Source organism: Parus major, chromosome 2 (genome assembly GCF_001522545.3).
Source record: "Parus major isolate Abel chromosome 2, Parus_major1.1, whole genome shotgun sequence".
In the NCBI taxonomy this organism is placed as follows: Eukaryota; Metazoa; Chordata; class Aves; order Passeriformes; family Paridae; genus Parus; species Parus major.
In genome coordinates, this window is record NC_031769.1 from 22,295,416 (window position 1) to 22,318,689 (window position 23,274).

Consider the following 23,274-nt stretch of genomic DNA (forward strand, 5'->3'; position numbering starts at 1 on the left):
TTTTATTCCTGCTTGTGACTAAATGGAATTTTAGGCTGCACAAGCGTCCAAGACATGTAATAGGATTCTGCTTTCCAAGCAGGAAATTTTTCTTCAGTTTTGTTTGCTGTTCTTGATTATTTTTTTTTTTATTTTTTTTTTTTTGCTTATACTTGTGTCAGAAACACTAAATGTGGACAAATTTATAAATAATGTAAAATAGTACAAAATTTGGCAAAATCTTTCTGGTGCCTTACTGCATTTCTGTTCAAACAGCTAGATGAAGATTCTCTGCAGATTTGTATAGGCTCTCAAGTGATATGTTGGTTTAATCAAATGCCTGTTTTCTGGTTGCAAGAATAGCACTGGGATCCTCTTTTCTTTAGTCTAAGTTCAGTTCTTTTATTTCTCATATTGAATAAATGGGTCCTGGCTAAAATCTTGATTTTTTTCCTTGCCTGAGATGCTGGTACTGTTTATAAGTATTTGACTAAGATATATTGTGCCTATCTGTGCCTAATGAAGCACTAACCAGACTAAATGATGAATGGCAGTTTAATCAATTCAGTTCATTTGGTAACCAGCAGAAGCATATGGAACATAAATTTTAACCTCTTGTTTATAAACACCTGATTCATTCTAAAATTTGACTGCAACTGTGCTTTCTGAAGTTTTCTTCCACTTTTCTGTGCCAATGAGAAGCTTTATTTAATGTATCCATGCTCTGGATTGTAGAATTAGAAAGTGGTCATGTATATTTCAGTTTTCCTCTTCAGAAATTTGACTGTCAATCCTCATTGTCCTGTATTCATTATTGGGTATTTGTCAAAGCCTGAGAGATGAGTAAGCAAAGGTTATTTGCTGATACTTTTAGTTAAGTGGTACCTGTAAGTCCTCAGCTCCAGTTTTAATGAAAATATGAAACCTGTTTTCATTAAGCTGTTTTATTCTAGAACCACTTCCTCACCAATATATGCACACAAATCCTAAAATGAAAGGCTGCTTTCTGAATGCATCATCATGGTGCATAAGCCATGAAAAGGTATATAATTACTGCATTCCAAATAATTTACTTCTAAAAACAAAGTTAAATTAGAGGTTATTGCTGGGATTTTTCTGACACAGAAACAAAACGCTCAGTTTTAGGGGGAGGTGGTGCTGGTAGTTAGTGTTGCAAAATCTTAGTTCATTTTGATACGTATTTTGGGGATTTAAACATGTTATTACTTTGAGTGAAGAGTAATTTTGTGTGGTTGCTTAGACGTGGTTGTACAGCATCCGTGGGTATTTGCATATGAAAGTTGGAGGAAAATGTATGGAGAAAAATGCAATTGAAGAAGTTTAACAGTATCATCAAATTCTGCATCCTGTTGATAGCCAAGAGGGATGTTTTCTCTTAAAATTATTTTTGCTGAGAGAACAAGCAACTCTTGAGCTGTTTTCATCCAGAAAAGATACGAGTGCAAGTTTGTAATTTGCTTGCCTTTTGAGATGCAGGAGTTTACAGGTTATTTGGAATTTGAGACAGAGTCACAAGAAGCTTTTCTCAACCTTTGAGAATGTATTCTTTGTGCTGTAGTTAGTGTGCCTCAGATATTTTTACCATCTGATTTCCCAGTACTTCTGCCACTGGCTTAACTCGGTGGGATGAGGAGGACTCGTGTGAAGTAGGCTGTGTGGGACACCAAGGGCAGGAGCTGTAAAGGAGGTGGCTGCTTTGGGGAGAGGAGGGAGCCCATGGCTTCTCAGCCCATTGCAGGACCTCTCAGCCAGAGCTCCTGGGGAATGGGGTCAGCAGCTATGGGCTTTGAGCTTCTTTCATTTATGCTGGAAGAGGGGAGAAGAAAGTCCAAGCAAGTACATCCCCCAGGTTACCAGCCTTTGGGCAGTAGCTAAGTTCAGTGGCTGTGAGCAGCCATGTGCCCTTTTCCTTTTTACTCACCTTTTCCTCCTATGCTAAGTGTGCTTTCATGTCATCAGTCTGTCCCCATTCAGCTTCTCCCAAGGATGCTCCCTCACTGCCATTCCCACATCTCCAGAGTTTCTTTGGGAGCATGGCTATTCTGTTAAGGAAGCCCTAACACAGAAATGAAAGCAGTGCCTTTACTGGTCTCAACACCCACCAACCATATTCCTGCTACCTCTACACCTTTCTTCAAACACCTGAGAAATGTTCATGTGTAGACACTGATTTTAGCAAATGCACATGCCTGTCCTTCCACTTGGCATCAATTAAAATAAAAAATATTTAAATGCTGGTTGTTACAAAAGCATTGTTGTTGGCTTTTTGGTCCATAAGAAATCTTTCTAAACTTGTCTTTTTTTTTTTTTTTTTTTTTTTTTTTTTTTTTTTTTTTTTTTCTTTTTTTTTTCTTTTTTTTTTCTTTTGTAGGGGAGTTGGTTGTATCTTTGTAGAAATGATTCAAGGTGTTGCTGCTTTTCCAGGAATGAAAGACATTCAAGATCAACTCGAAAGGATATTTCTGGTGAGTTCTTTATTGCTGAAGTAAGACAACAAAGGATCAATTGATAAATGTTCACATATTTCTTTGTGTTAGGAATTAACTTATTGATAGAGCCAAGGATCAGAAGCCCAGTCCACAAGTTACAGTTTACTTGATGTATTTTATGAAAAAAGTTCTAATTTTTTTCACCTTTTTTATTTAAAAAAAAAAAAAAACAACAAAGAGGTTTATGCAATTGTGGAAAAGCTTTCCAAATGTAAGGCAATGGAAATCCAGCCAGTTTGTCATCCTTGCTCTGCAGAGGACAGCTCTGGATGGCCTTATTAATATTCTACTAATACTGTAGTGTTAATGCCAAGTATTTTTTTGTTACATAGATATATAAAAGAAAAGTAAGATAGGAAGTGATGTGAGAAACAGAATAGGAATTCTGAAATCATGCTTAGATTCAGCAGGGGTCCTTGACTACTGCTTCTGCAGCCTGGTTAGGGTCTTCATGCAGTTTGCTCAAAGGCACTGCTGACACATCTATATTGGGAGTGAAAGAGAAGGTAATTTGAGTCAAGCATAATGATAATTTATACATTTTTCTACCCAGGGTTGTGATTTTTGTTTGTTTGCTTGGGATTTTATTTTCATTTGCACTTTCTTCTATTGTGCTCTGAGTTTGGCAGATCCCTTACAAAAGGTTCAGGAACAACTTTTCTTGACTCCCAGTAAAGGTTTGTATCTACTCTGCTGCCTCCTGGGAGCTGTGCTGTTGTGGAGTGGGTTTGTTCAGGGATCCACTGCTCATCCAGATGAGCCAGAGTGGATCTTGGTACTTTGGGTGGTCACTGGGGAAGGTACCACAGGAGCAGTGTCTTACCCTAACAATCTCTGGATTGCTTCTGACCATCAATTTAGAAGGGAAACAGGAGCAAACCCTTGCTTTCAAAGGTAATTTTGTCACTATTCATTTATTTCAAATGCAGAGTATTCATTTGGTATTCTTTTTTGGTCCATGGGGAGATAAGAAAAAGTCTTTCATAATACGTTTAAAAAATTTACATTCTTCACTTTATTCAGACTTGCTTGCACTATGTCTCTTTCGTTGGGACATCAGGGAATTTAGCAAATGCTTTTAAGAATGACTCATAAAATACATCTTTCTAAAACAAGGCCTTACTTGATTGTGATATAAATATAACTCATTTTCTGTAAAATATTTGGTTTTCCTGCCCTGTTGGCTAATACCCTGAAAATTCTGTGCTGTGAAAGAATAGCTGTGCTGCAACACAGACTGGGAGCAGCAGTTCTGAGCAGTTCCTGTGACGTGTCTCATTGCTTTGTTTGTTTGCCAGTTTGTGTATTTTAAGCTAGCAACTTCTGAGCCAGTTTCTGGGGTTTGCTTTTTAAGCTTATTATACTTTTCATTTATTAATTTGAAATTTTCTCCTTATTTATAGAACATGAAGTTTTGAAATAATTATTTCCTCTTTGGGACGTCATCTCATTTATTGCAGTAAAAGTTTGACTGTTTTTGTTGTTGAAATTAAGGGCACTTGTAACAGCAGAAATTGGGTGCTTCCTTTAGCAGGGCCTTATTTGCAATTTATCATATGAGATTGTAAGATACAGTGCAAAAAATAGTAGTGATAAGTCTATCATATAAATCTATCTTTGCATGCCTTCTTTAAATCTTTTATATACTTCTATTTTTTTCCCTATCCTCACAACTATATGCGTGTTAAAATGCCAAGATAAATGCAATCTAAGATGAGATTTGAGGCCTGCCAATTATTTTAAATTTTGTTTTTAAACTGCAGTTGCAAATACTGAGAACAGTGTTGAAGTAACTAGGGATAATTTATTGACACTCCTTTAATTTGATCTTTTGCAAACCATCAAATAAATAGATAAAATTTTGGTCTGGATGTTTAATGGTCCATTTCAAATCAGAGTTAATTTTAAATCACAATTAATTAGGCTTTCTAATGGTAGTGTCTAGTTACCATTAGCTAAATAGTTTCAGTGGGTGCCTTCCTAATGTACTCTAAGCTTCATTAAGGCTTTAAGTTATCTGTTTAAAAGTTATAAACCAGAGGGTTATTCTTGTTTGGTTTTGTATTTGAACAGAGGGATTAAATTCATTAATTCTCCAGTGAATCATATATAGCAGGGTAGTTAATAGCACTGAAGGACAAAATGAATCAGGTTTTTAACCAGATAACTAATATGATTAACTCCCACACAGTGAGCACTTACATGGCTGTGAATGAAAGTGATCAGCCAATAAAAGAACTAACTTTTGCAGAAAGGGTTCCCACAGTTCATGTTTTCAGCATTCACCAGTGACAGTTTTCTTATAACTGGGGTTTCTCTTCTGAAATTGAAGTCCACTGTCACTCTGATCTAGTAATGCTTCTGTTCACACCTTGTACACAACTTGCAACAAAAAGGAATATTAATCTTCATCATATCTGTTGCTGCTACGTGTCCTTAGTCTGTAAAGAGCCAGGTTACAGCTCTGAGGAAATTGGTTACATTGTAGTAGGAAACCAGAAAATTGTAAGAAATAGTAGCCAAGAGAAGAGAATAAAATTTGATGTGGATAGCAGTTTAAAAATCTTAAATGGCTGTTTGATTTCCTATTGTTTAGTGACCATTATTATGTAAATGAAATTAAAACACATTTTATGTACATTGTTTTAGCAATTATCAAGTTTAGGCAGAGAGATTAGCTAAATGTTTTTGTGTATCTCTACTGCTGGCCTTCTTCACATATCTACATAGCAAAAATAGATGCAAAACAGCACACCACATATGTTTCTTCCTCATTATGAATGATGTTTATTTATGTTTCATAACAGCCTTATTAAATGATTGTGTACAGCAGATTAAGAACAGTGATTGATCTTTCAGTTTTGTTTAAGGACTTTTCTCTTTAAGCTTGTCTCTCCTGACTTCTATTGATTCAATTTGTGGGTTTTTAAATGGTAATATACACTGATTCTCTATTTCTGTTACAGCAGCTGTTTTTAATAAGCATACTCAGGTTCTATTACAACCACAGGCCTCAATAAAATAGCGAGGGTTTATACACAGGATCTGTTCTCAGAATCAGACCAGCCCTTAGACATTCTGATGAATAAGCAGCTGCAAGTTGTTATTGTCACAATTTGAATCTGATCATATGAATTCTTTTTTTCTGCCTAAAATTAAAAGTATTGATAAGTTCTTTTTAAAAAACTGTACTTACCAAATGAAATGGGAATCACACGTATAAGTAGGTTGCTTTTTCAAAGAGGTTTAACAGTGAATAAGTGCATTAATGCAGAGGTGTTTTGGTTCAATCACTATACTATTACATTTTTGCTCCTGCTTTTTTCCTGCATGTTGAAACTGAGGTTGCTTTCTGCATAGTAATTCATCATAGAAAATAAGTGAGGAAAGTGTAGTATCAGAATTAAATCATAAAATCACTGAGTCTAACCTTTGACTGAATACCACCTTGTCAGATAAATGACACTAAATGCCATGTCCAGCCATTTTCTGAACCCCTCCAGGGATGGTAACTCCACCACCTCCCTGGATAGCCAGTTTCAGTGCTTGACAACCATTTCAGTGAAGAAATTCTTCCTGATATCCAGCCTGAACCTCCCTGGGTGCAGCTTGAGGCCATTTCCTCTTGCTCTGTTGCTGGCTTTTGTAATTACAGCCTGTAAGAGCTAACAAGTCTTGCCTCAGAGTATTAAACTAATGGTGTGTCATCATTTCCAGCAAACTTTCTTCTTTGCCATTCTCTGAGACAGGAAGCTTGGGTTTTTGTTGCAAGGTGCTAAGTCTGATGGACTGAAGACATGAAGTGGTAATCTTAGCATTTCTATGTAGTCTTGCAATATGTGCACAGCACAGGATGAAACTTTGATAAAGTGCACATTGAGTGGTAAAGCTCCCAAATTTCTGTGAGAATAGGAAAAATATGTGAGGCAATCTGTTGAATCAAAATAAAATTACACAAAATCAGGAAATATAATTTGGCTTGATAAGAAGTAGCTAAGGTCTTTATCAGTAGATTATTCCTGTTGATCATTTGTTAGCGTACACATCTCTAGATGCAAACTTTGAGGTTTTCAGATCAAGGAGAATGTGCCATTGTAAATACAAAATTTAATCATGTCTAGAAGTTCAAGCTGCACCAAATGCCTTCAAGCTAGCCCTGTACCATGGAAAATTGACAGCTCCTTGGATCTGGTGATGATCAGTATGAATTAGATGAGTGTTGAAGCTGATTACACTGAGCAGCCTGCAGTATGCTTGTGCATGCCACACTGGAGACAGCAACTTGGTTTAACAGCTCTGATTTTTATACAAGCATGTGCTTTTATACTTGCTGTTCTTAACAGATTCAAAACCGATCAGAGCTTAATCTTTTGTGTTAGCTAAATTTTAATTCTGCAGAGATTATTTTTTTTTTAAGTGGGAAGGTATTTCTGTGTTTTCCATCTTATGTGAGCTTTCTGAGAGCCACAATTGATCAAAGTGAATTTTCCTCCCAGGCTCTGAAGCCTTCCTGATAAGGGAATAATCTGTGCATTGCTTGAACTTTAGCCTTGGTGCCAACTACACTGCAAATTAGATTCTACTGCAAGAATAATGTACAAAGAGTTCTCCTGCTACTTTGTAGCTCTCTGCACAGGTAGGACAGTGGCATTTAAATGCTGGTTTATCTGAAAATGAGCATTCTCTCTGCAAACATGGCTGCAGATGGCACCACAGGAGCATCACACTGCAGGTAGGGTGTCACAGCAGGAGAGGGAAATGGCAGCCAGAAGCTTCTGTCTTTCCTGACACACACATACTGAACAAGCTGAGGATTCCTCTCTGATTTTGGATGCTATTGCTCTGTTGGGTAGCATAATACACGGTATTAAAAAGTAATTAAAAGAGAGCAATATGCATGGAGCCCAGCAGCCTGATCTGCCAAAGGGTAACACCAGAAATGGCAGCTTTCTATGCCACATGGAGCTGAGCAGCAAAATTCACAAGAGTTGGCCATTTCAGATAGCTATGGGAAATGACATTTTAATTTCAATGGGAATGGAAGTGTTTCTCCCATTATTGAATATTTAATAGGCTTTTTTTTTATACATATATGCACACATACTTGTAATATAGGACTCCAACCCTGAAGTGTCTTGTAATGCAGGCTAGTACTGTTTCCTCCACGACTGATGTTAGCAGGCATTTGTGAAGCTGCGAAGTTTTCTCCCTGGTTCTGTACCAGAAGGTTTGTTTCATGTCACTGACATCCTCTGAAGCCTGGAATAATACCTTTTTAGAGCTTTTAAGCTTATGATGGACCAAGAGAAAATGTGCTTTCTGGTACATTGTATTAATAGCCTCTTCTGGGAAGCTAGCAATGCTAAACCCAAGGGAGGAGTACTTTAAACCATTGGATTTTGAAGTCCATCTGTGTAATCAGGTACTTAGTCAAATTTGCTGGTCTTTTTTTCCCTGTTTCATTATTTAAAATATGTTTTTCTTTCACTCAGTAAACACTTTGGCTCTAAAACACAGGTCATTTATCTCTGATGGAATACATGTAATTGTGAGGCTGAACATGAGGTGAAATTTTATTTTGTGTAGGCATGGTGTCTGTGGTGCCATCTATTCTTCTGGATGGATGAATCTATTGTAATATAAATAGTTCTCGCTTAGAGGTAAAGTTTGTGTTTTCCTCCCAAACCTTTCCATTTGCTTCCCACCCATGACTTCATGAGGAAAATGAGGGGGGTTTTGGAAACTAATTAATTTGAAACGTGACTATTGAGTTCTATCTTCTATAACACAATATGTAAGTAGAGAATTGCAATTGTGCTAATAAATCTACCTCTGCTTTGCTTTATAACAACAATATGCAAAATATTTCACTTCTTTTCAGCACCACTGAAAATTAATTACATAAATAGCAAGCTTCTATACCTGTGGGTCTTCTCTTTGAAGTTGTTAGCACTTAGTATTTTACTGTAGTTGCCTGCAGGTTTTGCAGATACCACTTCTACAAGGTTCCATTCTGGACTTTATGTCTTATGCCAAATTTCAAATGAAGGTAATTCTAAGCTCAACGTGTATGAGCAAAATTTACCTTCAAAATTAACTTTAAAAAACAAAGTAAATCTTCTATGTGTTCATGCTTTGTAAAGGATTCTGGTATTTTTTTTAATTACTTTTTATGGAGTTTCAGCTCAGCTTTTGTTCTCCAATGGCACTATATTGTTTTGTGTATTACTGTGTGAGAAGACTTCTTCCCATAGAACAGGGCACAAGGTAAATTCTGCTATTTTACATTCACTTGTCATGAAGAACTCCCATCCTTACCACGTCTGAGAATCAGTAGTCTGTGCTGTTCTTTTCCTTATGCCATTAAACCCATATGGTACTGGGCAAACAGACCTGGCCTAAGATTTAAAAACAGCAGTCTTGTGAAAATGTAGGACAATTTCTAGAGGAGCTTTGCCTATGTGTGTTAGGAAAGGAGACTTTAAAAAATATGTCTCTCACACTCTGTTAACATTTCTTTTAGAAATTGGGACACGCAATCTCACATTTATCCATGTTTAAAGTCATAAAAATACCCGCCAGTGTATTCTGGACACTTTCCAGGGGACCTACCAGCTGGTAGCAGGAGGGAGGAGAAGGAGAGGAAATAATAAATTAAAGTATAACCCCATCTTTTTGTTTTGAGATTGGCTGGATTTCAGGCCAGCCAGACACACAACCTCATGCACATAGGTGTCATCTGCTTCCAAAATGTTCCTATCCAACCTGCTAATTCTGAGCAAAACCCTGAGTGTGGCTGGGCTGGCACTGCAAGAGTGTGGGTTATTATCAGCTTGGTAGTGCAAAACATGAGGAGTAATTGGCTATCAGAAAAAGAAAACAAATTAAGACATGGTTCAGTGGAAAACAATGGCTTCGTGGTTTTCTTTGGAATCAGAATGTTTACTTTCTGCCATATTTCAGTTGCTGAATGAGAAATGGGCTATAATTATAAGGAGGCATTGTTTCTTTTCCATACTTGCCTCTAGCCTTTGAAAGGGTATTTACAGACAATACATTGAAAAAAAATGTGATGAGACTCAGCTGGAGCAAATCAGTACCTGGTGTAAATCCGTGCACTGATTTACATCTTCACAGGCACCTTCCTTCTTGGCCCCTTACAGCACAGAAATATCTTCTTTGCCATGTAAAATCCCTCTCTGTGCAGGTTGTGTTCACATATGTTATGAAGCTGTAATTGCAAACATTTTTGCATGCAGGTGACACTGGACAGAAAAGCAGTTGCAAGCAATTTGTGCATTTGTGGGAGCTGAAGGCCATGCTGAGCAGAAGTGTTGGTCTGCTATCCAAAAATTTATTTTACAAGATAATATTGTGCTATAAAAACATAGACATATTCAAAAAACTTACTCTGGTATACTGGCTTTATTTGCTAGGGGAGATAATAAATGATCAAGCATCAAATTGTAGCATTGCTTTCTCTTTCATAAGTGAAGAAACAATGCTCATTGCACTTGAATCTTCCCTTTTCCCTTTCTTCTTTTACTTGTGTCTGAATTGCACATTGCTTGTCGAAAGAGAGTTTTCTCTATAGCATCTTGATGGCCAGAATTGTTGTTTATGATCTGTAGCAAAAGCTGAAACATCCTTAAGGTTGAAAATGTCTAAAAATCAATGTGAGGCTGTTTTAGATGATGATTTTGGAGATGGGAATATAAGATTGATATGTCTTGCCTGTCTGCACATGTTTCTTAAAAGACTTCAAGAATAATAGTTGATTTCTTCTGTTCTCCTTATAACTAGTAAAAGTAAATAGCTCTCTCTGTCATGGTGTTTGGGGGAAACTTCCCGTTCAGCCCATGCACATGCTTTGAGGTACCATTTGCAGTAAGCCTAATCTGAATTTAGACTTTAATACCTATTTTAGTGTTTCCATAATCAGTGCTAATAGTAGACTAGGTATTGATTTAGCAAGATGCTGAGCACTTGCCTTGAGATTGTCTTCAACTATCGTTTTTACAAGCTGCTGATCCTTAGTGAGCTAAATGTAAATCTTGATATAAGCTTACTGATTTCAAGAGGCTTCAAGTTTTCACAGGCCAAACATTAATACACCTTGATTAGGACAGCTGCTTTTCTAGCTCATTAAATGGCTATGGTTGAATAACTTAGGCATAAAATTTTCATATGTTGAAAATTTTGTATAACCTTGTCCAAGTTTTAATAATACATGTAAAAATGCTGTCACAAAATTTCTGTGTGTCCACTATTTGTGTGTTGTTGCCATTTCTTATGAGACTTGTTCAGAAAAAAGAAAATGCTGACAAAATCAGTATTTATAAGTAGGAAAAGGAAAGAAAAAAGGCTATAGAAATGAAACATATTCTGCTACATAAAAAAAGTAAAAAAAAAAGGACGCATAAGATACTGAGAGTAGGAGAATTACCTGATTACAATCTTAATGCAGTAGTATTCTCAACTGAGTGTGAAATAAACAGAGCAGGTTATGAGTTCTGCAGTATTATGTTTTATTCTGGTGCTTTGGTTCTTCCTTCCCCAGTCTTCTAAGCTCTCAGTTTAGAGAGACTTGGAGGCTAAAGCAGACCAGGATTCTCCAGCTCTCAGTTGCAGGAAGAAAAATGTCCTGTGTTTGCTGTTTGTCTTTAGAGTGTGCATGTGTATTGCTGCATAGCTGGATTTCTGGCAATTGAGGTCTGCTTCCAAGTACATGACAGGAAGCTAACAATATATTTTGTGAGACCACAGTGAGAATTATTCACAGTGCTTTTTCAGGGCAGAGCAGGACACAAATGGCTGCGGTGCAAACTCTCAGACCTGTTGGTGATGGAGCAGAACAGCATAAAGTAAATACTTAACAGAGAATGAGTGTAGTGTGGTACAGTAGGTATGTTCTCACATAAATATGATTACCCTTTGGTGAGTGCAAATCAAGGAAGATTTTTAGCATCTGACTTAGAGCACTGGAAGATTACAATTGGATTTCTGTATCTTTTGATAGATGACAAATCAGTTGACTTTGTAAGCTTTCAATTTGATTAAACTTTATTACATTATAAAGGGGGATTTATTACTTTAGAATAATGCCTACTTCTTTTCACAGATATTTTGAAATATCTTAAATTTATTTATTTTTCTTTTCCAGAATGGTGTTATTTGAATTATAACTCATTTTCATCTTAGAACAGACTATATATGCATGTTTAACCTACGTATCCTGAATATTTTACAATAGCTGGTAATTGTGCTTTTCTCATAAGAGAAACAAAAGTACATAAAATCAGAGGGAAAGGCAGCCAAGGATTTTATCTTTTCAGTATCCTTCAGGATCCCTAATCCTTTCAGTATCCTTCATGTCTCATCTGCATGTGCATCCACAAAACATATTGCCCCAATTACTTAAAAAGAGGCCTTAATAATTTGGATATTTGGGATCCTGTTCATTTTGGTATAATCTGCTCTGGTCTGATGGCTGAGATATTTGGTTGATGACACTGCTGTGCTGCGGAGCCAGCATGTTAGAGCATGTTAGTATTGCTCCTTCCTCTTGGAAAGGGAGGGGTGGGGGTGAGGCCCTGCTGAACTCACTTTATCAGATCACTTTATCAGATGCTCAGCAGTTCAGAGCAGTTCAAAGCAGTTCAAGCTGCAGCCAGGGAAAATCATCTTTTGTTTGTTTAATTGGTCTTTTCATGAAAACTCTGCAATACCCTATTCTATAAAAAAAAATTCAGACCAGCAAATGTAGCTGACAACTAAGGGTAGTGAAACACCTGTTTGTTAATAAAGTCATCCCCTCATTGGGCTTCATTTGCTTTCAGTAAAATGTACTTTCAGTGCAGCTTCCTACCACTTCTGCTTTATAGTATCTTCTTGCTAATGTCCTCATGGTTTTGTTGCCTTTTAGATAGCCTTTTAAATAGCTTAATGATAACATTGTGCTGCTCGTGTGCATTCCTCACATAGTCCAAGAGATCAGCTGTGCTTACAGTGTTGAGAGGTTGATTTTTCTCTCTGATAACTTGTGTAGTTGATTGTCTATGTTTCATTGGTATAACATCTCCTTTTCTTCTATTTCAGTGAGATCTTTAAAATTTACCTCCAAAACACCTTGTAATAGCAGAGTTGCTCATGTTAAAGATTAAAACTGTCATTTTATGGTTCTTGTATCTGATGTCCCATCATTTTTCAGCCTTCATGTCATCAGTATTTCAGGCCATTCATTTCTGTGGCTTTTAATGGGGACAGAAGATACTCCAGTCTTTCCCCTCCTCTCTCTCATTAATGACTACCAGTGGTACTGAAACCCATTGTCATGTATCTATGCAAATTTTCTTTTTTAAATTTGTGTATCCTATTTACTTAGTTATACATTTCCCCTCTGGATTGTTTTTTATTCTGTTTTTCTGAAAAAAAAGTGGAGCATGACATACAGGTGTTAAGTAGCTCAAATCATTTGAGAATTTGCTGTAATTCACTCACACTTCACTAATTATTTCAGTGCATGCCCCTCAATTCATATTGGAGCTGTAGGCAGTACAAATACTGAGTCCTCTCAGCTCCTTTCTCCAGTGAGTAGAGAGGATGAATTCCAGCAGCTCCTGGGAAGTAGTTCCATTTTGCCCAAAGGGAATGATGCCAAGAGCAGGAGCTGCCACTGCAGCTGCCCTGCAGATGGATTGAAGTTCAGTTGGAGACAGGAGATAACTACTCCCTAGTCCCTCCTGCATGGTGCTTTTGATAGCTGAGGTCATGGGCAAAGTCACTGAGTGCAGTTTGTCAAAACAAACAGGATGGTTCACTGAAGCTGGCAGTGCTGCTGCCTCTTCCAGTTGAGATGCACCAGCTTTCACCTTCATTTAAATAAGCAAAATGAAAACTCTCAGGCTATCAGCCATCTGCTTGTTAAGGCCACAACTGCTAAATGAGCAATAAATGTTTAAATCACAGTTTCCAATTTTTGAAAATTTTATCATCTCAGCATTCTGCACTCTTTCAAAACCACTTCTGATCGCAATGTTTGGGCACGTACCTCAAAGTGTCAGGGCAATGAACACCTTGCTCTTAATGGGTTTGCAAGGAAATAGGTAAAGAAAGTGTCAGGAAAATGTGTAGATGTTTCAGCAAAGATTTCACTGGAAATTTCCCAGGTGCTCTGAGTGAGGTGTGCTAGCTCACTAGTCTGTACTGGAGGATACAGGTTCTGTTCAGCCAATCCTTGCATGGATCTTACCATCCTCTGGATGAGAATGCGAACTCCCTGGGATTCTGCACTGACCCCACTTAAAATGTCTCAGCTGCTTTTAGAGCCACTCTCTCTCCATCAGACATAGGCTGACATTTCCCCCATTTTTAGGAAAAAAAAAAAATTCCATTTTTCATTCTGCTTGCTTGTTCTGTGCCTGTGATTCAGAAGGAGAGTATAAAACTCTTTTCTTTTGTAACAGCAAAAGTTTGGAGTTAATACACCAAGCCTCACGCTGTGTTTTGTTGTAGGAGGCACACTTCGAACTGTATCACTTGAAATGGATTTTAAGTGATAAGGTTAGACATTTTTAAAAGAGATTTGATTTGGGAATCCTGATAAGGTTCAATGTAGGAATCAGCTGGATATTTAGACCTCCAAGAAGAGTACTCTTATCTATCTATATACCCATCACAATTGGAGCTCATTATTAATGCCCTCACTGTTTCAGGAACATTGTAACATTTGAACCTGCACATTCTTCAAATGGCAGTGTGACTGGCTGCCTTCATTTTCTGTAGATTGTCACTTAAAAAAGCTTGACAAAATACCCACTGCATCACTGAGCTCCATGTGGCTTCACAAATCTATTCCAAGTTGAGATTATTACAAGATCAAGACCTTAATTGGCAAAATAAGGAGCTGGAAAACTTCTGGATTATCTGATCAGATTCTACTGTCATGCTGTTCCATGATGCTGAGCACCAGGTTTCATATATAGGTCTCAGTGTATGTTACCTCCCCTGGTTTTTAGGTGAGAAAAGGAATTTTCATGATACTTCTCTTTTTTTTAATTTTTTTTTTTATTTTCCCCAGACAGTGAGCTCAGTCAGCCCAGCTCTAGTATTCTATCTGCCTTAGCACAACAGCTTTCCTCTGGAAGTATATTTCTATCACAAAAGCAGCACGTGTCATGAGCTTCTATTGTGGCGTGCATATGCTGTTCCTTGGGCGTGAGGAGTGGTGAGTGCTGGTGTGTTGTCATAACGAGGCACAATCGTTGCTCTGATGTGTTGGGACTGGGCACCAGGCCAGAGACAAAATGTTTTCAGTATCAGAGAAGTGCATTGTGCATTCACTGCTCCAGAGTGGAGGTTTGTTCTGGGGAAACTTTGATTGGTTCCTGTAAAAACCAGTGGGTCAGGTCCTGGTGCAGAGAAAATCCTTGGGGAGAAAGGGTGTGATCCCAAATGTCCTGGTTTGTTTAAACAGTTGTAGTTAAATGACACCATAGTGAAGAAACCCAATTTTATTTTAAATAAAAAGGTTTCTCTTGCTGTTTTTATGGCGATTCATAGGAATATGCATATTTTGGTCTGTTAATTATTTAAGCAAGCTTTCCAGCTGAATGGCAGCTTTAATTGCTTAAGTATCCTGATGCAATGACAGAGCTTGGCCTGTGCCAATGAGATTGGATACTCCAACACTAGGTAGGAACTCATATGTGTTAACTGAGCCAGTTTTATGGTCTTCAAAAAGGCCATAAAGCCAGCTTTATGATCCAAAGGGAGCATTGCTTTTCCGATAAGCCAGCATTTCCAAAAATCCCTGTGTAGTGCATACCTGGAATTCAAATGAGCTAGCTGCTGAGCCAGCACAGCAGGGCTTCTGGAAGTACATTTCATAAAAGCCTCCCACAAGGTTTTGGCTTTTATTTTTATTCCCATTTTTCAGTTTAAATAAAAGAACTCAGTAAAAAAATTAGAAATAAATCTTTAAAGAGCATGTTTAGGAGAGGACTTTCTGTTTGGGTGGGTTGTTCCAACAGCTTTGCAACCTAGACAGGATAGGAAATGTGAAATGCAGAGCATATCACTATCTGAACAGAGTAAATCAGAACAGATTTTAAAGAATATTTAAACAAGCATGACTTGCAAGCTATGGGGTCCTTCTGGCAGAAAATTGCCATCTTTGCAGCAAAGAAAGCCATTCTGCTTGTTCCCAGACAGTAAGGAAGAGACCTTCCAGCACAGCTAGCAGCAGCAGCTGCTTCTTCACGTGTGCTAACGCCAATCTCTTCCTCAGTGAAATCATTCCCTCTTCGTAACCTTACTTGAGAGCTCACAAGCTCTGTCAATGCCAGAAGACCTAACTTTTCTCCTTGTAGAGGGGCAGAGAAATCTCTTGAGGTCAGCTTGAGTCTTCTACATGAATTTTCTCAGTCTTTTCCTGATCCACAGCTTTGAGGTCTCCATAAGCTTTCAAAATTTCTTTCTTACTAAGAATCGGTTTCATTGAGGTCTTTTATAGTTTCTGCAGCTCCAAAGCAGCTATTAGAGATCATAAGTCTAGTTTAATATCAGAATTTTTAAATTCTGATTATGGGATTGTTCGCTGATGGGAGGAGACTCCTGAGCAGAGATAGCTGGGAAAGCTGGAAGGACAGGGTCTCTGTTCTGCTTTTAGGAGTTCATCATGGAACATCCCTCACAGAGGAGCCATCTTTTCACTTTGGAGCTAAACAATCCCCTTTTACCATGTACCTCATTGTTAGATTATCTTTTGATTTGGCAAAATTGCTGTGTGGTTGCACTGGTTTGAGGGAAAGTGCAGTCTCTGTCAGGAGTTTCCTTTTTCCTCTTTTGCTGCTAATTTCGGATTGTGTCTCTACAGCCTAGTCTCCTCTGTTTTCAAAATAAATTTGTGAAATCCTTTTATCCAGTTTTTTTTTTTTTTTAACATTCATCTTATTCATATAAATATTATAGTAAGAACCACTGAAAAAAAACCAAAAAACAATTTCTTCCACCATGTGAACTTCTATGAATGTTGTGAGCTACTAAAATAGGACCTTATGATGAAATGTGCTGACTCCTTGTAGGAAAAGGATGTCACAGTCCTGTACTAGGTGTTTTACACTTGCTTTTTTCTCATTGTGAAATTCAGAGTAAATACTCTAGTTTTGAGCTCATTCCAGTTCAGCTTGGATTATGGTCAGAATTTGTTTCTAAAAGTCATCTCACCTAATGACAGAAACAGCCCTGTCAAAGTGTAGTAAGTATTTAGTAGGCACTTTTTGGAATAAAGAAAACTCTTCCCTGGCTGAGCATTTAAGGATGCTGTCATGTCAAACCCCGTGGTGCTTTGTTGTAGGGCTGGGGATTTCATCTAATCCTGTCCTGGTGCTCTGTGTGTGCTCACTTGTGCTGTGTCTGCAGTGACTCCTCCTGCTCCTCCTCCTCCTCCCAGCTGTGGTCCCCAGCCCGTGCAGGGCTCTGTGAGGATGGACAGGTGTGCCTGGGCACCCTCCTGTCCCTGCTGCTTTCCTGATGCTGGCACAGCTGCAGGGCTGTCTCTGCCAGGGTCCCTCAAAAAGGTACCTGTGGTTACCATGGGCATGAGGAGGATGATGGATTTACTTCTTGTGCTGCAAATGGCATGGAAACAGTGTCGGGATAAATTTAACTTTGCAATGCAGACAGCTATTCAAATATTGTTTATATACATAAAGTAAGGACGGAAAAAATCACATATTACAAAGGTTTCCTGGCAAGACTTTGTTGTATTTTGCCTCTATGGGGAAAGGAAGTTAAGAACAGTTGGGCCCTCTACTGTTTCAAGTACCAAATTTTTCATATTTGACAGAGCTAAAGCAAAAATGTTAGTTGAGCTTGATTTTGTTAATTTTTTAATTTTTTTTTTAATGAATATGTGTTATTAGAATTTAGTGGGAGTGTTTTGCTTCCTTCATCCATACTAGCACATTACCCCAAGGTTTTAGAATACAGCTTCATAATAAATCACTTCTTATGCTCAAAAGAAGTGGTTCAATTGCCCATATATAATGGAATGATGATATTCTACTTGATGCCTGAGTCATTCTTTTGTTGAGCATCATTCTGTTCTTGCTGCTTCTTTTTTCACCTTAAAGAATAAGCCTCAATAAATTCAATTTTTTCACAAAACAGCATCCCTTTCCTTACAGCAGGAACAGGTTTATGGAGTTGGTGAGGAGGTGCCTTCTCCCTTTAGTGAAGCAGGTACTTCATAAGACTAATGAAAGAATTTAATAACTCCCTTTTTCTTTATTTTTCTTTTTTTTTTTTTTTCTTTTTTCTTTTTGGTAAAGACCTTGCTTAGATCATTCACAAAATAGCTTGCAAAATAAATACTCCAATCTCTTTCTTTCCTAACCAGCCTTGTTTTCTCTTAAATCCATATTTCTGATTTAATTCCCTAAATTAATGCAGATCACATAAAAATATTCTTTTGCACATTACCATTGTGCATATAAAATGGTGGCTGTTGAATTTCTTTTTCCTTTTGCCATATAAAATCATTGTAAGGGTTTTTTTCATGACTCTGGTAGCATTTACACAGAAGGAAGCAAAACAAAACAACACCTGTTTTACGCAAAAAACTAAAAATAAAAATTTAAATTCTGTATTTGTCTTTAAAGAATTACGTGTTCTTGTTTAACACTTTTGTCCTGAAGAGGAATAACACAAGTTATGTTTTCTGTATGCTTAATCTGTTGCATTACATTTTCTGTATTTTTAATCTGTTTTCCTGGACTTTAATTTCTTACCTGTCTGGGAATAATAAAGGGATATTTTGATGTCAGTTGACTGAAAAAAACAGAAAGTTTTCTGTTTAAGAAAAATAATTATACTAAAATATGGTTTTCAGCTCTGAACAAGGCCTTTGTTGCTTTCCACATGGGAGAAGACTGCCTAGATTACACTATCTTACTTCAGTTGTTTTAACTTGGAATTGACATAGATTCCTGGTTTAGGAACTATGTATAATTTTTGCCATTCATTTAATGAAGTAAGCCTTCAATATTCTAAATCTCAAGGACAATGAATAGGCATGTGGTCTTTACTTTTCATGAATCCAAATAAATATATCCTTGCCATCTCAGCTGATAGACATTCTTTCTTTAGTGAAAAATGAGATGACTTTTTCAATGCAGCTGTGAACCCTGGAACTTCCACAACATTCCCAAGGGTAAAATGTGTTTGGCCCCTGTCTAACAAACCTGTAAGTGCATTACACAATTAAATAGATTTACAGGCCCTGATGGAAACTGAACTGTAAAAGCAAACCTCTAAACTCCTGATGTGAAGAAATGAAAGAAATGACCGGTATTGAGGCAGTTCTGTTTCTGACTCAATCTTTTGGATATTAAACTTGACACTCAGCTGTCATCATTGTGCCCAGCAGAGAGTCAGAGGAAGCCTCACTGCAGTTGTCAGTCAGCAGACTCTGAGTCAGCATGCATAATACACAGATAGCTACTTAATGCTTTTTCTAACCTATTAGACTAAAACCAAATGCTAAGTTGAAGGATGAAGTTCATTCTTTGGTGTTCACTGCTGCATGTACTTTGTGCTCACTGACATTATTAGGTCGTAACACAGAATTTTTTTCCAGATTGTGAAATATCTGGTTCAGATCCACCTGACTCTGCTCCTCAGGAAGGGAATGTAGGTGGATCATCTGGACAAATGGCTTAGCACCACTGCCTTTCCAGAGCAGAAATTTTGTGTTCAGAGGTGGCTCTAAGAGTGATGGAGCTGCTGCAGAAAAACCCTGGAACTCACACTGCTCCTCAAGAGGCAAATCTAAAGCAGTAATGTACTTTCCTCTAACAAAACAGGAAACACTGGCTAAAATGAAATCTTCATTAGATATATATGTTTTGGAGGAATAGAACAGATTTTTGTAGAAAAACCAAACATCTGAAACCTCCCAATCTCACTCAACAGAGATTGTTGATTTGTAAGCCATCTGCAATTCCTATTCTCTTTCTCTTTTGATTGAGTTCAGTTCCTCAAACAGCTGTGGTCTCCCATGGTACATCACAGCCAAGGATTCACTAAATGCAGTATGTTTTACCCAGCAAACAGAAAGACTGGAGAAGAGATCTTGTACATTCTTAAAAGGAACCATGAAATAAGAAAACATTTTCACATCCAACTTGTAACTTTTCCCAGTTACAATTCCAGGGCATTTTTCAACAAACCCCTCTTCTGACACTTTTTCTACTAGACTTTCTTTGTTTATCAAGTTGACCTAACATTAAAAAAAATTAAAATTCTGCATATTACTTAGCCTGATTTCCATAACTGTTGTCTAAGGAAAGGCAGCTCATTTGCATTCTGGTCTTGTCTTTCATTCTATTCTCAGTAATACCACAGGCTGCAGCTTCTTTGTCTTGTTGAAGTCCAAACCGTCACCTTTCTTGAGGACCATCAGCTCTAACAAGGGTTAAAGTGTTATATCAGTAATATGCAGCTTTGTATATTCAAAACTTGTATTGTAAGGATAAATGCTTTTCTTTATTAATTATGCCAGCAACTGGGAAGGAGCTGTTAGGAAAGATTTGCACTGCTGCTCATCTAATCTACGGCGGTAATGTGGGATGGTTTTGCATTCAAGGCAGAATACAGGACAACATGACTAATTGTGTTGGTAGAGTGGTGCAAAGCTCACTGTAAACTAATTATTCCCTTGTACACCAGGGAATGGTGAGTCCTTGCAAAACCAGATGCTAACCCCAAAATTTTTCTTATATTAAAAAAATAAGGCAATGCAGCAGCCCTTGATGCATTTTTGTTGCATTTCCTAGGAAAACTTTCTAGATCATGCTTGTGTATGGAGAATTGAACAGCAGGTTCTGTTTTTTTGCCAAACCCTAATGATATCAACTGGCAGGTATTTGACCCTCAGCACCCTGATGTATTGCAAATGTGTTATTTTTATATAAACAGACTTCTCACCCTACAAATGGGATTAGAATCTGGTCCTGATTTTTAATAGCAAGTTTCAAATGAGAACATCATTTTATATCCCTTGTCAGAGAATAAAAGAACTCAGAGTGTTTTCTGTGGTGTAAAGCAGCAGAACCCCAGCAGATTTTGAAATATTTTTTTCAGAAACCACAACCACCATGCTCCCTGGAAAATTTTAAATCCATTCCAAATTTGAGAATTGTAGATTAGTCTTGTGTTAGTAATTAATTTTAAAGAAAATAGGATATTAAACCATGCAAGCTGAAGGGTTACCTTGCTGAGAAGAAAATTATCAGTAGAGAAAGCAAGTTAGTCCAATTTTTTCAAATAATTCTTAATGCTAATAAAAGTTTATTTCCAGTATTAATTTGGGGCTTGATTGCTGTGACAGCAGTGATTATTTTTATGGTTTTGTAACATGAAATAGAAAGAAAAAGTGTTGAAATGTAGGGAAGGCAGAATTCCTGGTGGCATGCTTGGGATGAAAAGTGGTGGACCATGAAAGCTGGGGCTAGGAGGTCACCTGTAAAATAACAGCTCCTGGTGTTCAGCTGTTGTCCAGGGCTGGATAATCAGTCTTTACTGCTAAGTGACAGTGTATTCCAGTAAAACCAGAAGACTCTTGGGTTCTCCCTTCCTCTCCACTTCCCTTTTCCATGTTGGTGCCTTATTTCTCTCTTGTAAGCTGCAAAACAAGGCAGATTTTTCTCCACTGTGGAGTTAAGTGTGAATCCAACTTTGCTTAGCTTATAGCAGGTGTCAAAACTTGTTGCTTTGGATTGCTTAATCCCACTCATCAAAATGGGATTGATTGCTGCTTAGGAGAATCACTTACAAGGTGATGCTTACAAATCTGTTTATATCGACTTACCTGTGATCAGTGACTGTTCCATCTTAACCAAAGCCACAGTTGTTTGCTGCCCTCTCCTCCCTGTTTGTTGGTTGTCACATATCGTGAATTTCTGTATTGCACATGCTAAAAATCATGTGGAAGAAGGATGAACTTTATACTATTTGTATCATGCATTAAAATAAAGTGTTTGGATCCTTGCCTGAACTACCAAGTGTCTCTACCTTAAAAAAGGTTGGCATTCATATGCTAGGAAACTCAGTTGTTCTCAGCCTGACTGCTGTCCTTGAGAGAAGGTATAAATAATTTAAGTGCTTCGAGTACTCCAGTGCAGAGAACTTGCTTGTAGCTGGCTCCTAGATACTATGGTGGCCGATGTGCTTGAGTATTAGTAAAGAAATGGATTGGAAAACTAGTGAAACAAGAAACACTGAATCAAGTATGATTCCTTTAAAAAGTGAAAATTACAGATTTTGTTAGCTGGTTTTAATTTTCATCTGTACAGACCCATAGCTGCCTCTTTCTCATCTAAAATAAAGGCAAATAAGAACACACTTTTGGAGGAATGTGGCTATTTTTTTTTTTTGTAATATTCAGAACAAATATATTAATAACCAGTATATCTTATTTAATAAGATAATATTCCTTTGATTCACTAAGACGGGTTGCAAAGTTGAGAACCATATTTCTAAATTTAAATTGATGCAAGAATCTGTTTTTGATCCACGGGCTCCCTCTCCTGGTCTAGGAGGTGCTTGGCATCAGGAGCTTGATTAACGCAGAAGGCAAGTAGAAGTTATTTGCAAATTGAATTTTGTGGCATAGTTTCGATGGTGTCTCCTAATTTCCTCCATGTTTAATGACAGCACTGTGCTCTCTCTAATAGCAATAATGAGATGAACCCAGGTGTTGTGATGAATCAGAGTTGCAGGGCCAGGTTTATCCTATTCAAGTGCCAATTAAGGCATATTACAAAGACTGAAAGAGATGTGCTACAAACAATATTTACAAATAAAATTTGCACTGGGAAATAACTATGTGAATGTATACTCTGTAGTTCCACTGATACTGTCACCTTTGTCACCTCAGTGCTGTTTTCACCTTCTGCTGACCATACCACATCCAAGTTGGACTGTTTGCCTATTGTATTTGATTGTGGAGAAAAAGCATCTTTGCATTAATATTTCTAGATTAGAAACATATGACTGTTTTTAACTGCTCAACAAATCTGAGGCTTTAGACTCATAAATCAAAAGTAAAAATTGTATATTTTATAATATATAAAATATGTTTATATAAATATTGTATTTTAGATATCACTTTTGTCTCAAGTTTTTAAGCTTATTTCTAAACCTAATTTAATAAATTTCTGGTAGAGTTGAAAAAAAACTTTTTGTGTTTTGTCTCGCCAGTCTTGCTTCTAAAAATTTTTCAGCTTGAATTTATCAACATGAACAAATTTTTACATAGTTTAAGAAATGAAACAAGTATTCTAGAGTGGTGTTCTTCCTTTAATGCTCCTAACTCACATATATATTGCAGCAAACAAAATTAAAATAAATCTCTTCCATTCTAAATGATTTGGAGTAGATGTTGCTTTTCACGTTTTTTGGACCAAAGATTTTCACACTAACTTTGGGCTTGCTTCATGCTGATTATGATGATGATTATAATGCTCATAAGTGCCCACAGAATATCACAGGGACTCAAGATATGTAGACCCAAAAGATTTATTCAGATGACCTGCAGTGCAGATTGGGGCAGTGCTCGGAGGGGCTTCTGTACATTGATAATGCAAAACAAGCACCAGAGTAATGTGAACTACTTCCACTCAGAATATCAATCTTTTATTCCAGGGCCTGAGCTTATAAAAAATATTCAAAAGAATCTAGCATTTTCATTCATGTTAGAAATTGAGTGTACATTTTTGAAAAG

At 37.3% G+C, this 23,274-nt stretch overlaps 1 protein-coding gene across 6 annotated transcripts in view; it reads left to right on the top strand.

Moving 5' to 3' along the window:
• The window catches only part of CDK14 (cyclin dependent kinase 14), a 342,956-nt gene that overhangs the window by 185,758 nt on the left and 133,924 nt on the right, over positions 1 to 23,274 (top strand). For all 6 annotated transcript variants that reach the window (XM_015618267.3, XM_033511841.1, XM_015618268.3 and 3 more), the window contains one exon: positions 2,372 to 2,465. In XM_015618267.3, the coding sequence (XP_015473753.1) occupies positions 2,372 to 2,465 (94 nt within the window). The remainder of the gene's footprint in view (positions 1 to 2,371; positions 2,466 to 23,274) is intronic.